Source organism: Aptenodytes forsteri, unplaced genomic scaffold (genome assembly GCF_000699145.1).
Source record: "Aptenodytes forsteri isolate BGI_AS27 unplaced genomic scaffold, ASM69914v1 Scaffold15, whole genome shotgun sequence".
Taxonomy (NCBI): domain Eukaryota; kingdom Metazoa; phylum Chordata; class Aves; order Sphenisciformes; family Spheniscidae; genus Aptenodytes; species Aptenodytes forsteri.
Window position 1 is genome coordinate 21,186,070 of NW_008795129.1, and position 13,788 is coordinate 21,199,857.

The 13,788-nt window shown below is 37.0% G+C and overlaps 1 protein-coding gene across 1 annotated transcript in view; it reads left to right on the forward strand.

Moving 5' to 3' along the window:
• INPP5F (inositol polyphosphate-5-phosphatase F) overlaps positions 1-13,788 on the forward strand; it is a 47,486-nt gene that overhangs the window by 25,148 nt on the left and 8,550 nt on the right. The window contains exons 5-13 of the mRNA XM_009277917.2: positions 465-632; positions 967-1,023; positions 2,761-2,956; positions 5,399-5,578; positions 7,465-7,532; positions 7,981-8,105; positions 9,474-9,551; positions 10,312-10,432; positions 12,710-12,838. Of these exons, the coding sequence (XP_009276192.2) occupies positions 465-632; positions 967-1,023; positions 2,761-2,956; positions 5,399-5,578; positions 7,465-7,532; positions 7,981-8,105; positions 9,474-9,551; positions 10,312-10,432; positions 12,710-12,838 (1,122 nt within the window). The remainder of the gene's footprint in view (positions 1-464; positions 633-966; positions 1,024-2,760; positions 2,957-5,398; positions 5,579-7,464; positions 7,533-7,980; positions 8,106-9,473; positions 9,552-10,311; positions 10,433-12,709; positions 12,839-13,788) is intronic.

Below are 13,788 nucleotides of genomic sequence, written 5' to 3' on the forward strand. Positions count from 1 at the left end.
TAGTGGGATTCTAAACTTCTACAAATTGCTCTGCATAAGCATCTCTTACCATATAGAATTGGGAGACAAAATTTGGTGCACAGTTCCTCAGAGAACACTATACAATCTTATCAAAATGCTTTTTACACAATAATGGCTTGGATTTGAAAGTCTAAACAATATTAAAATTAGAACAAGTAGTTGCAGTATTTCACAGAAACTCCTGAGGCTGAAACTTCTGGAGCTTACATTCAAGTAGTACGTTTCAGGGTCTGACTGGTCTGAATGCCCTTACTGCTAAAAGTAATAGCATGATATTTCTGAAGATGCTGGCCCCTGTGTTTATCTCTGCTAGGAATTTTAAGATCCTGCTCCTCAATGAGAAAATGCTTGTTCTACAAGGTTAGAAATGGCATTTAGCAAATATGGTCAGAGTCTTTGTCAGTCAAAGAGAAGACATAAGAAAGCCATTACTTTTCTTTCAGATTAAGGAAAGCAAGGAAAAAGAGAAGCTGGAGAAGAGACTATTGGAGGAGTTGTTCAAAATGTTCATGGATTCAGACTCCTTTTACTACAGCCTGACCTATGACCTAACAAATTCTGTGCAGAGGCAGAGTGCGTGTGAGAAAACTAACTTACCACTGTGGCGAAAAGTAAGTGTGTGTGTTTTTTGGGGGTGTGTGTGTGTGGTTTTTTTTCTTTTGGGGGATGTGCTGTTCAATAATGTATGTGTCCAGACTTGACTAGTTACATTCTCTGCTGGTATAATCTACAGCAGCTGAAGATCTTGCCCTGTAACCAGCTTCAGTGCGAGGAAATGAAACAAAAGTCTCCAACAGCATGTCTTTAACTGACCTGTTATATTCAAAAGTAGTGAATGCTAGACTTGTATGTACAGTTGTAGTGAATAACACTGGTGTCTTTACCAAAGATATTGCCAAACCTTACTTAAAATATTGCAAAAACTGCCCTTTTTGTTTTAAACAGGTTGATGACAGATTCTTTTGGAACAAGCACATGATTGAAGATCTCATCAGCATTGATGTGAGTCTTATTTCTAACAATAACATGTATATTATGAGAACCATTCTTTAGTTTTAGTTGAAATATTTACTTAAGGCCTTGCAGATGTTTACTTAAAAACCTGCTTGGCAGATGGGTCAGGATCAGGACTGTGCCTTCTGAAGCTGAGCAGCTGGCCTTCCAGCAGTCTTCTAGTTAGCCTGTGATCATTGCTAATGAATGCACATCAACTGAATTTAAAATTTTATTAAATAAAGCAGTACAGAATAACTTGATGTGTGATATGTTTGTGCTGATTTCTGAAGGTAAACTTATGATGTATTTATCTGTGAAATGGATTATCCCTGGACAGAGCTGATTATTTGATAAGGAGGAGGAGCCAGAAAAGAAAGAAACTCTGAATTCCAAAATTTGCTTGAGACAAGATTTTTGTCTTCCTAAGTGGAGACTGCTGTTTTTCTCCTTGACCAGAGTAGCTGATCAATGTAACAGTAGTGTAGAACAAGTTATTCTGAACAGCTATTCAGAGTAGTAGATAAAGCATTTTCCTAACCAGTGGGCACAAACAAAGAAACAGAGAACAACCACTCTTTTTCTTCAGTGTATAATCTCACTTCATTTTAAACTAACCTCCTAGATAAAGGACTGAGTTACTAACTACTGTATGCCAGTTTAGGTCAAGTCTTAGTTTCTTTTAAAGATGATAGCAGACATCCTACCTTATGCCCTGCATCTCTCTTTCATTAATAACTTTATATACTCTAATGCTGATGGAGTCAGAGCAGGGTAAACCTAGATGCTCTTTGAAAGGTTTTATATAATGCAGGAGTTTAACTAGTTGTATTTTTCATGTTATAAATGGATAACCTTGAATTTGTATGGAATTCAGATCTAAATTCTGTTTAAGAAATTGAGGTTTTAGGGTGACAAAGCACTGAAGTGCAGAGCCCTGAACCAGTTGGCTTGGGTACTAAGCTGGCCCCTATAAAGCTTATGCTAACATGTTTTGCTGAAAACAGGCTAACAACATTACACTTGAATTTTTATCTATCTATGTGTATAAATGTAATGCTGTATGTCCACACAGAGGTTCTAAAACTGCCTTAAAGCAGAAACTAGATAATAAATTACCAATATTTGCTGCTCTGTCTGAACTGACTATCTTTGACATGAGAAGTTACTACTTTAAGCTTTTAATGTGTTTAAACATCAGATGTCACATTGTCTGAAAACTCCCTTGGGGGAAAGGGGGGAAAAAAGCTTTTAAATATTGCAGGGTTCTTTTCTATCCCTAGATAGCTGGGAGTAGAGGAGGGCTCTTTGCCTTGACTTGATTCAGCTTGCTTCATCTCCACAAAATATCTGAAGTTGCTTTCTCTTTCTTCCTACTGATTTAAAAGCCCTACGACTAATGGAGGAAAAATGCTGGTACCCCTTACAGAAAAATATTGCAGGTTCTTTTCTATCCCTAGATAGCTGGGAGTAGAGGAGGGCTCTTTGCCTTGACTTGATTCAGCTTGCTTCATCTCCACAAAATATCTGAAGTTGCTTTCTCTTTCTTCCTACTGATTTAAAAGCCCTACGACTAATGGAGGAAAAATGCTGGTACCCCTTACAGAAATCAGACAAGGATATGGCAAAAATTTCTTAAAACATGAAAAGCATGCGAAGCAACTGTTTATAAACACAAGAAATGGCAGAAATAATTGTAGGTAATGTAGAACCAAAAAGAATGTAAATGTTTTTTGTAACCTTCAGAATGCTGAAGTGGACTTCTGGATTATACCCATCATACAAGGATTTGTGCAAATTGAAGAGCTTGTAGTAAACTATAGTGAATCTTCTGATGATGATAAGAGCAGTCCTGAAACTCCTCAGGAATCAACTTGTGTAGATGACATTCATCCAACATTTCTGGTGGCACTTATTTCACGCCGGAGTCGGCACAGAGCTGGTAGGCAAACATAGTTCAAGGTATTGGGATTGTTCCTGAACACTGGAGAGAGGGATGCAGATGATATAGCACTCTTCCAAGTTTTGTTGTTTAGCAGATTCTTGTCAAAGTATGTGCTACAGCCTTTCCTGCTTATAGGAGGAAAAGAAAAGGCTGTAATGCATACAGCACTACACAGCTGTTACTTAGGGTGGTTACTATGTGAGTTTCACTGGTCTCCTGGTGGGCACTGAATGTATCTGAGTGTATCAGTTCTGAGATAAAGTTCCATCTTTGCAAAGAACACCTTGATTAGGACCTTGTGTACAGCTCTGTCCTGATATATTTCAGTAGGCCTGGGTGGGAATTAAATTTTCAAAGGTCTTCTTTTAAGGGCTTGACAGCAGCTGAATAGAGACTTGAAAAGGCGCATGTGTGTGCGTGCCTGCGTCCCAAGAGATGTTTATGTAGGGCCAAGGTGTGAAATAAGAACCATGCTTTGGTCTTGCACCTTACTTGACTTATTCTAATAGCAGCAAGGCAAACAAAAATTATTCCCTGTCCTTAGGAGCGCAGAAAGAAAGATTGAATCATTTCACACTTTAGTAGGTCCTGTTCAACTCTAAGCCTTTTCAGTCTATCACATTTTTTAAGATATTCTCCACCGTGTCCAACTCCCTTCGTACGCAGTTAGGTTTTTAACATGTCAAAACAAGGGAAAAACCTGGTGAGCTTGCCCTGATATAGGACTGGCCTTTGTACCACATCTCACATCAATGCATTTAATTCAGTTTCCAGGAAAATTATTTGTCAGAACAACTCAGAGTAAATATTTGAGGGTTTCATGGTAGTGTCTAGTTTGCAGTATGCCTTATGTATACTAAATTGTTTTACAGATACAGAAACTGAATCACAGAGGGCAAATTGCTTATTGATTCCCTCTTACTGTTCATGACACTATGCTCATCTGATTGCTAGTCCAGAGCATAAGCTGTGTAGAACTTTCTCCCTATACATGAAAAGATTGTTTCAGTAAATTGATCAAATGTTTTGATGAATAATTATAGGATTAAGTTGTGTGTTTAATTCATTCTGTAATACATAATTTTAGCCAGGAGTTCAAAGTGTTTTCATTTCTGAAATATTGTAGTTAAAAAACAAACAAATGCACCCCAAAAAACAGAGGAAACACTGACTTGAAAGCCTAAGATAATTCTGTTTTAAATATACTTATTCTTTATTTGTCAGGCAGCTTGTTTGTGATTTAGAGGAAAAAAAAAAAACCCCAAAACCATGGCACTAAATTATCAACATACCCAAGACCTTAAGGAGATGTATCATGAGATAAAGGAAGACAGCTGCTCTTAAGCTTGAGAGAGCAAGAGCCTAGTGCCTGCAAAAGTTGAGATATCAAAAGTAAGGGAGCTGAAGTTTCCTGTGCAATGGTTTAGTTTGGATTTTGGTGTAACAGCCACTATTGGTGGCAGGACATAAGTAAAGGGTGTCTGATGCTTTAGCCTAAAAGCCCCCTTCTGATTAAATGCTGTAAAACTGCTGTGATGTTTTGTGACCCTATGAAGGTCCCTATGATAGGTATTTTACATTCCTTTCACTTCCCTATTTCTAACCTCTTCCCTTCTCTCCCATAGTCCTTAGCTAGTGCTGTTGGTGTTCAGTTCAAAAGTCTGGTCCAGTGCTACTTCATGTCTCGAACAGAATTGTTCCAATTCTGTGGAACTGAATTTCCATGCTATAAACCATGGCTTTGAATCTTTCTCCCACCCTTTTTACTTATTCCTTCCCCATCCCTTGTTACCACCTGCATCCTTTCTGAATAGTGATGTACTCTCCTTTGAGTAAAGGATGTGCAAAACCTCCATATGCAAACACTTATCTGTTCCGTTTAATGATCAAATCAGAGATGGCTAGGCAAAAAACTGTGTAGTCAGAAGACCAGTATCTGTTCTTAATGTGCAGAATTAGTTATACAGGTTAAAACAAGGGAGGGAAGTATTCTGTTCCGTGGAACGTGCAAGCCTTCTTGGGCTGCTTGTGGGATCTCTGATTGTAAGAAGTGGAGCATCTGTCAGTAAAAGTGGCCTTTAGGTTCATGGAAAATACCGAGCACTAAAGTAAAACTTTCTGCTAAACTTTACAGAACAGGAAGTAATGTATCCTTTAGGGTGGACTGGATATATCTGTGACTTTATAGTGCCAGTAAACTGCCTTGTCCTGTCAACTTACTTTCTGCTGCTCATAGTATATCACTAAATAAACTTTATCCATATAGCCACCATAACTTTTGTGGATTAGACTAGGATAGGAGTGACTTTTACCATTGATCATGGATTTTGGCTGGAACTCTTTTCTTGTGTTACTGTTGTCAAAAATGGTAACAAGTTATTAATGTTTAAGAGTAAGACTAAAACTTAAATATGAATTGATCATTCTCATTCTTCCTAGGAATGCGGTATAAGCGAAGAGGTGTTGATAAAAATGGAAATGTGGCAAATTATGTTGAGACAGAACAACTGATTCATGTTCATAATCATACTCTTTCATTTATACAAACAAGAGGCTCTGTGCCTGTTTTCTGGAGCCAAGTTGGATATAGATATAACCCACGGCCCCGACTGGACAAGAGTAAGTATTTGAGTGGAATAACTAAAGATCAGAATTCCCTTAGAAATAGGTTCATTGGAGTGTTGCTTTACCACTGTGGCACTTTCTAAAAGCCAGGAATAACAGTAATGACTTGACTCCAGTTAACTCCTACTCCAATTGCAAATATGCAGAGCTCTGACTTCCTGTCCATTGTAAATTCTAACAGGTCTTGAATTTCAATATTTAATGAAGTACCTGTTTTATGTCTAGTCTTATTTGTTGCAGTGTTTTCTGGGTTGGGAAGGGAGACAATTTGGCTTTCTCTTTTGAGAACCTGCTTAGACATTGATGTCTTACAAATATCTTTGTCCACGAAGTTAACTTATGGTGAGCTTCCTTCTGTGTTAAGAACTGCTATTTCAATGTGGGAAAACATAGACATTTCGTATGCCAGTTTTGTAGTGTGCTTTTGTCTTCTCTGAAATTAAGTGCTATCTAGTGGGCTTTGTCAGATCTAAATTGCTTCCTTTTCCACTCAAAGATAATGCAAAAGCCAAAGCATGTAAGAATATTGACAAGACTGTGGCAAATCTGGATGCTTGTATGAACTACGTATTCATAGCCTAAAAGATAGAGGTCAACAAAATCTGCTCTAGGTTTAGCTTTGTAAAGGAGAAACTTTTCTTGAAGGAAGCTAGTATGTTCATGATCTTGTATAATCAGACTCCCACTGGATTGGGTTGACTGGCATCCAAGATCGTAAGTATGTACTTCTGCAAGTCCAACTCGTGTGTTTGGATTCACATTCTCCTCTAGCATTAGCAGGTCTGGTCTTCTGCCACTGAAGACTATTTTTCGGGCTGAAAATAAAAAAAACCTGCTCTTTCAGAGGGGGCTGTGATGTGGGAACATTAAAGGACTGTTTTTTCCCTGTGTCTTGAGTAAGACTTAGTAAAATGGGCCTTTGAGCTTGCTTAGGAACTTGAGTAAAGCACATAATTTTAAGTTGACAAGCAGTTACTATCATTGCAAACTTAAGGAAGATTCATCAACAGATTGGGGTTTCTTGTGATTTTTATACCAAATAACCTGGAGATTACTGGAGAGGGATGACTTGTTGCCACATCATGGAGATGGAAATTTAAATAAATTCATAAAGTGAGGAAAATCAATGTAAAACACCTCCCAATCCCCCCCAGATATTTGGAAGCAAAACTTGATTAGTTCCAACTGAAAGCTTGTGCTGTGACATCTGTTTGTAGAGCTGAGCAGTTCTTTTTCATTCATCTTTTTTTTCTTTTTTTTATTTTCTAATAGGATTAGTTTCAAAAAAGTATTCAGGAATTGCATTTAATTTGATAGATTTACAGGTAGGAACTGAGACTCTGAGGAATCAGTGGTGCCTTGAATCAACTGGATAGCATTTTTGGTTTTTCTTTATATGTAGTTTTGTCCTCTAGGAGAACTGGATAACACTTTCAGTATTATCCCCTGTCCTGCATGTCCCCCTTTGCAATTTGCAAACCTTTCTTGTACTTCAGTTTGCTTTTTCAAAAGATGCAAAATAAATATAAGCACTCTTCTTTTGGAAGAGATGTTTATGTGGGTGTGTGGTGCATATGTGGAAGGATTAAACAGGTTTATTAAAAGTTAAATTTTTGTCCAATCTGCTCTGCACAAAAAGCAAAAAAAGCAAAATTCAAGAATGGTGTACACTATAGTAGTGGAGCAACAATGTTGAAATTGAGCAAATTGATGAAAGACCTTTGAAAGTAATTCTGTACAATGTCTTATGTTGTGTGTCTAAGTACTTTAAGCAAAGCTATCTTGGTTTTTTAGAGTATAGATCTGGACATGATTTAATACTTCAAACAGGACTTGTTGCTGAACAGGCTGTTTCTGTCTAACACTGCTCTGCCTTGTAGGTGAAAATGAAACAGTGTCCTGTTTTCGTGCACATTTTGAAGAACAGCTGAAAAATTACAAAAAGCAGGTGAGTGCTACATGATAAAATAGTCATCTTATGAAAATGCAGGGGATGAAAGTTAATGTTTTTAGTTTGTTTTTCTTGTTGGTGATATTGGTTGTGGTTTTTTAGAAGCTTGTTGACAATTGGAAGGGTGGTACATAAATAGAATTTTACTAAGTTTTTCAAGTATTCTTTTAAGTAACCTCTAAAAAACAGCAATAACTTACAGAAATGTGCAATACCCACTTTTGTGTACCTGTCCTGTGAATTCATAGCTTCTCTGTACTAAAATTCAGGTAGGCAGGTAACTGTTGGAGCTTATTTGATCTTGGGTACAATCTAGCAAAGATTGTAACTTCAGCAACATTACCTGCAAATCTTTTAACTCTTGAGCTGTTTGTTATTCCCTGGTATATATCTAAGCAAGTCATGTAGCAGATGACAAGTGTTAAATAATAAAACTTTTGAACAGGTTATTATTAATTTGGTGGATCAGACGGGCAGAGAGAAGATTATTGGAGATGCTTACCTTAAACAAGTTCTTCTGTACAACAATGCAAATCTGACTTATGTTTCATTTGACTTCCATGAGCACTGGTAAGAAACCTTTTAAAAAGCCACTTTGCATCTTTTTTTATTAGCATGAAAGGAGAGTAGAAGGGAGGAGAAAAGCCATTATTATTTCTACTTCTGCATGAAATACTTTTCTTTTAAATAGGAAGAATACATTTTGTAAACTAAAGCACTATAAAAGCTCAAGTTTGGGTAATCAAGCACTGCTGTTTGTTGATCTTGTGTCCCTGACCTGTTACATATGCAGTTATTTATTAGGCAAAGCTTAGAAGTTGTTACACATTTTAAGCAAGAGAGTTTCCTTAAACATACTATGAATGTAAAGCTGTGGCTGACCTGCTTTTCAAACTATGTAGCATTCTGCTCTTAATTCTTTAGTACAAGCCATTCTTCTGTTTCTCTTGCTTGTTTCTGTAAACGTATGGGTTCTTCCAGGACCCTGATGCTGTTTTTCCATTATAAAATACACTGGACTTTATTTTAATCCAGTATGAATAGTTGCTGTTTTCATGACTGCACTCTGACGTTGGCATGGTCTAGTGCAGTGTTCACATGCCCAAGCATCTGGTCTGTCACACAGGCATGTATTTCTCATGCTTCCCTCAAGCAGACTGCGTTTGTGTACGAATATGGGATCTAAAAACTGTTTTAATCTTCATTTCCTAACTTAATCTAGGGATTGCATCTGGCCTGGGAAAACATTACTGACTAAGTGTGTCATTAGTAGATGTTGTCTGAGAGGGGGAGGGAAAAGGGAAAACCCCCTCAAAATAGTAATGGCCTTTGAGACTGCTTTTCTGTAGGACTGTTGACATCCTGAATTGATTTGATACTTACTCTTTTGTTTAAATGAGCTTTCATTTTTGTTTGTTTGCTTTTCTCTTAAGAACCGCTGTAGTGACCAGGACTGTTTCTTTTTGCACTGTGAGCATGAGTGAATAGAAAACAGTACTGAAAACAACCTGGTGGGGGAAGGAGGGGATGATGTGTCTGTAGGTGTTTTTTCTATAGAATCACCGGTAAAGCAGGACAGGCCATCCCAATTTCAAATCTATAGTGGTTACTTTTGTTGAGGCTGTGCCTAAAATGAGAACAGAATGTTGCACATGCCTCAATAGCTGCACATTTGTTCTTCCTTATGGAAGCAGCATTCAAGAATGCAAATTCTTCAGAATTTAAAGATCTCTTGCCTTGGATTTAGATATTGAACTGTACTTTAAAATAGTTCTGAATATTGGCTGCTATTTAAAGTTTATTGCAGGAGAGAATGTCTGTGTCTCCCACTTAGCCAAAACACTATCTTTGTTAACATTACAAATAATACAAAATAATTAAGTAAAGAAAAATCACTACTCTAGTTCAAACTAACTTCTGTGAAATTCTGTATTTTAGCCGAGGAATGAAGTTTGAAAATGTTCAAACACTGACTGATGCCATTCATGATATTATTCTTGACATGAAGTGGTGCTGGTAGGTACTTAACTGTTTTTAGACTAGTATGAAATATTTGTAGAAAAAAATAAAACAGTACATATTCAGAGTCCTTGATTTTTGTCATAACTGGTATATTTTATATTCCTCTCTTGGTGCCCAGCTTGTGCATCAGAGTTTTTGTGTTGTGAAGTATTGGTGTTCTAAACATGTAACAGCAAAAATTCTCAGATGCTGTTTTCTGCCTGAGGCTTACTGCATTTAACACTTTTAGGGTTTCTTATATTTAATGTGAAACACTTCGTATTTGACCCACAAACCCTAGAATGCCAACCTTGCTATTGAAAACAGTAGGCATGTTTGACCTTTAGTTTGTACTGATTAGAGTTTATGCATTTTGGTAATGAGTATGGCTGCAGTCTTCAGTCAATTACTATATATTGTTCAATGTATTTTGTGAGTGAGATGTTGTTGTCATTATTGTTGGCTTCTATGTTTTTGGAATTAAATGCCTTTTCTCTTGAAAGCTCGTATTGTATTATATGTATAAATTGAATTCAACATCTGATTACATATCAAGTTTATGGCCCCATAAGATGTATGTTGGATATCTAGCCTAGACTAAAGAAGAGGATGGTGGGAACAAGAGCAGTTAATTCTGAGTGAGGTGTGGCTGGGGTGATGAGTGCAACTAAAATAGTACTCCATGTGTAAAACTTTCTACTGTTTGTAGAAGCTGTTAAACTACACTGGATTTTAAGTGTCTCAGTATGCTTTTGCTCTATTTTTCTGTTGAAAGGGTTGACCAAGCTGGTGTGATTTGTAAACAGGAAGGAATTTTTCGAGTTAACTGCATGGACTGTCTGGATCGTACCAATGTTGTGCAGGCTGCTATTGCAAGAGTGGTCATGGAACAGCAGGCATGTATAACTAATGTACTTTTTCAAGTACTGAGTACCTCAGAGCTTAATTGTTATTCACAGGGAAATCTGTGTGTTTGAAAAATGCTAAACTAACCTCTACTGAAAAGGCTCTTTGCAAACTCCTTGGAGAGCTATGAAGCTGAAAGTAGTATGTACAACTAAAATAACTTGAAATCATTCTGAAACAGTGATGCTTAGTGTCCTCCTTCAGAGAGGAAATGACATCTTGGAGAGGATTCTCTTGTTTTGATTTAGTAATTTTAATTTAAGTTATGCAGCAACACAAAGTTTACACACACACACCACCCCCGGCTCTTTGCAAACTCCTTGGAGAGCTATGAAGCTGAAAGTAATATGTACAACTAAAATAACTTGAAATCATTCTGAAACAGTGATGCTTAGTGTCCTCCTTCAGAGAGGAAATGACATCTTGGAGAGGATTCTCTTGTTTTGATTTAGTAATTTTAATTTAAGTTATGCAGTAACACAAAGTTTACACACACACCCCACCCCCCCTAAATAAATCCCTCCCCAAATGAGATGTTAAAGGACTGAAATCTAACTAGACGTTGGATGCTATTTTAGCAGCTTTGAAGTGAAGTATTGTGGTGCAGCAGGTAGAGAGATTAGTTGTCTCTTCTGTGTGTAGAGGAATAATTAATTCATGATGTAAATATCCCAGATGGCTGACTATTATGTTCTGGAATAGTTCTTCCTGTATAGAGAAGGCATTTCCAAGCAGACTGAGAGTCCTTCCTTTAGTCTTCCTCCTCAGTGCCCTGCCCCCCATTTGCTTTTTGATATAGAAGCTCAGTGATGATTGTCTTCCCTTGTCAAGACTTAATAGTACTGTAACTGAAACTTTGAAGCCTCAGTTACAGCCCAGCCCAAAATGAACAAACCTTGACTATGCTTAGAGTGAAGGACAAAGGATGAAGTGGGTCCTTCATTAGGATGAAGAATGAATGACTCTAACCATTGTATCTGGCAGTTCCTGTTTGTCATCTGCTCTTATGATGCTCCTGACATAGAAAGAATATTGGGGACAAGGGGTGGGACCAGGAATCCCACAGTCTTTATTTCGGAATAGGATTTCTATATATGTTAACTCTGTGAGTTTAAAGGCAATCTTTCAAAATCAAGGGTTATACAGAGTGTTGTGAAGATGACTTCAGTAATCATTGCTATAGTATTAGCTTGTGATGTGCTACATCATTCTTGTATTATAGCTGAAGTACTTTGGAATCAATTCATAACTGAGAAATGCCCTAAGCATTGGAAGGTGACTGACATAAAGTAGAAGATTGAGAGTTACATGTACCTTACCACTTCCTTGGAACCATAGGACTTGTTTTCTCTCAGCTGGAGACTTGATAGGGCTTTCAAAGTCAATAAACAGACTTGTATCACTTTCATCTAACTTGCAAAGAGTGCTTGAGCTTTTTTTTATTGGTTGTAAATTGGGGCTTGCCTATGACTTAGCCCAAGTTATCCCTGCAGTTGGCCTAACTTTTAGTGACTATGTTGCAGTTATGTATGTGCTGCTTTACCAATTTAGTGTATGTAAAAAGACTAAAGCTTGTATTGTACCCGAGACTTATCTTGGGAAAACTTAAGTACTGGTTGTTCTGAAGAGTAGGATATCTTACTTTCAGTATCAGTGTTAAACAGTAATTGTCCAAAATGCACAAGTGTTAATAATAAGCACAACATATGAAGTTGTTTTAAGGTTTTGTTTTGGGGGAGGAGTAAGTTTGAAAATGGAGCCACTACATTTGCTTTAGTGTCTAGAAGCAAAAGATTAAGAATCTGGTGTGCTTTTTACTGTAACTGGAAAGAGATTCTACTTCTTTATTTTCAGACCTTTGAGGTCACAAATGCCTTTGCAATAGAAGACATTAGCTTGTTTATCCATGTTAAAGTTCTGTGATGTCTGTTCTGATAGTTCTCTATAGAAAATAGAAACATTTCCTATATCTTGAGTAATCTAGAGTAACTTGTTTTCCTTCAGCTAATTTTTTTGAAGATTGGCTCCTACATCCATAATTAATATATTACTGCTGCATCCAGTGATACAAAGTTTAACAATGAATTAGTGATTCATTGCTAACAATTAATTTAATCTGACAAATTAGCAGAATGGGTTCCTTTTTCAGATCATATAAAATTTAACATTTAAATGCTTGGCAAGTGCTCCCATTTTCTTTATCAAGCTCTGATACTGAGAATGATTTTTATCTTGAACCTTCTATTAATGTGTATGTCAAATTCCAGCTCAAAAAACTGGGTGTGATGCCACCAGAACAGCCTTTGCCGGTAAAATGCAATAGAATCTACCAGATAATATGGGCGAACAATGGAGATGCCATAAGCCGGCAGTATGCTGGCACAGCAGCCTTAAAGGTAAAGGGTGAAGAGTGTTATCTGTTCTGATGATTAGTATGTTATGTTACAGGTTTTATGTCCAATGGAGAACTCTCATATATGTAGTAAAGTTAGCCAAACATTCTGCATGTTTTTGTCTTGAAGAGATATGAGGCCTTTCACTGGAGGAATATTTTGTTACATACAGTGTGAATTGGAGAAGACTTGAGTGTCCAGGTGTCCTGTGGCAATGCTGGCTGTAGTTTAACTTCATTCTGTTAGTTTCATGTCTAGATACAAAGCATAGTTGAGCTAGGAGTTTAAGATCTATATTAAGCATTACTTCTATTTAAATTTAAGCATGGTTATAGTACTTTTAAGCAGTTACAGTGCTTCAAAAAATACTCTGAAGACTGAAGATCAGGATATGTAGGTAGTAGGGTAATATTAATTAGTTATATATTTCTAAAGACTTTTCTTAATTAGTTGTAATGCAGTCTGTCTACCAAGATCAGAAATTGGGTGTGAAACTCCTTAATGTTCACTCCTGCTGCTTTGAAAAGTCATGGAATTTGAGCTACTTTCTGTGTGTAGAGTCACAGGTGGAACAATTTTTAGTATTCCTGGTATTTGGCATTGGAAAAACCTTTACAGTGGAAATGCTTAACACTTAAATCTCTTTTTAAATCTCTCTACTGAACGTTGATTAGTCTATTACATTAATCTTTTTTAAAAAATAAAGAACAGCCCGACATGCTTGTCTTGGTTATAAATATTTTAAACTTTAAATCTGAAGCACAGAACTCTATTTATAGATCTAAACTTTCAGCCATTCTGCTTGAAGATTTCTCTACTCACTGTTGAGGTTCATGGATTAAATTTATTTGCAGCTTAATTGTGATATTTCTTTTAATTTGATGGGGTTCGAGCCCCATGTTGGGCGCCAAAAAGGACTGTCGTGGTTTAATCTCAGTCGGCAACTAAGCACC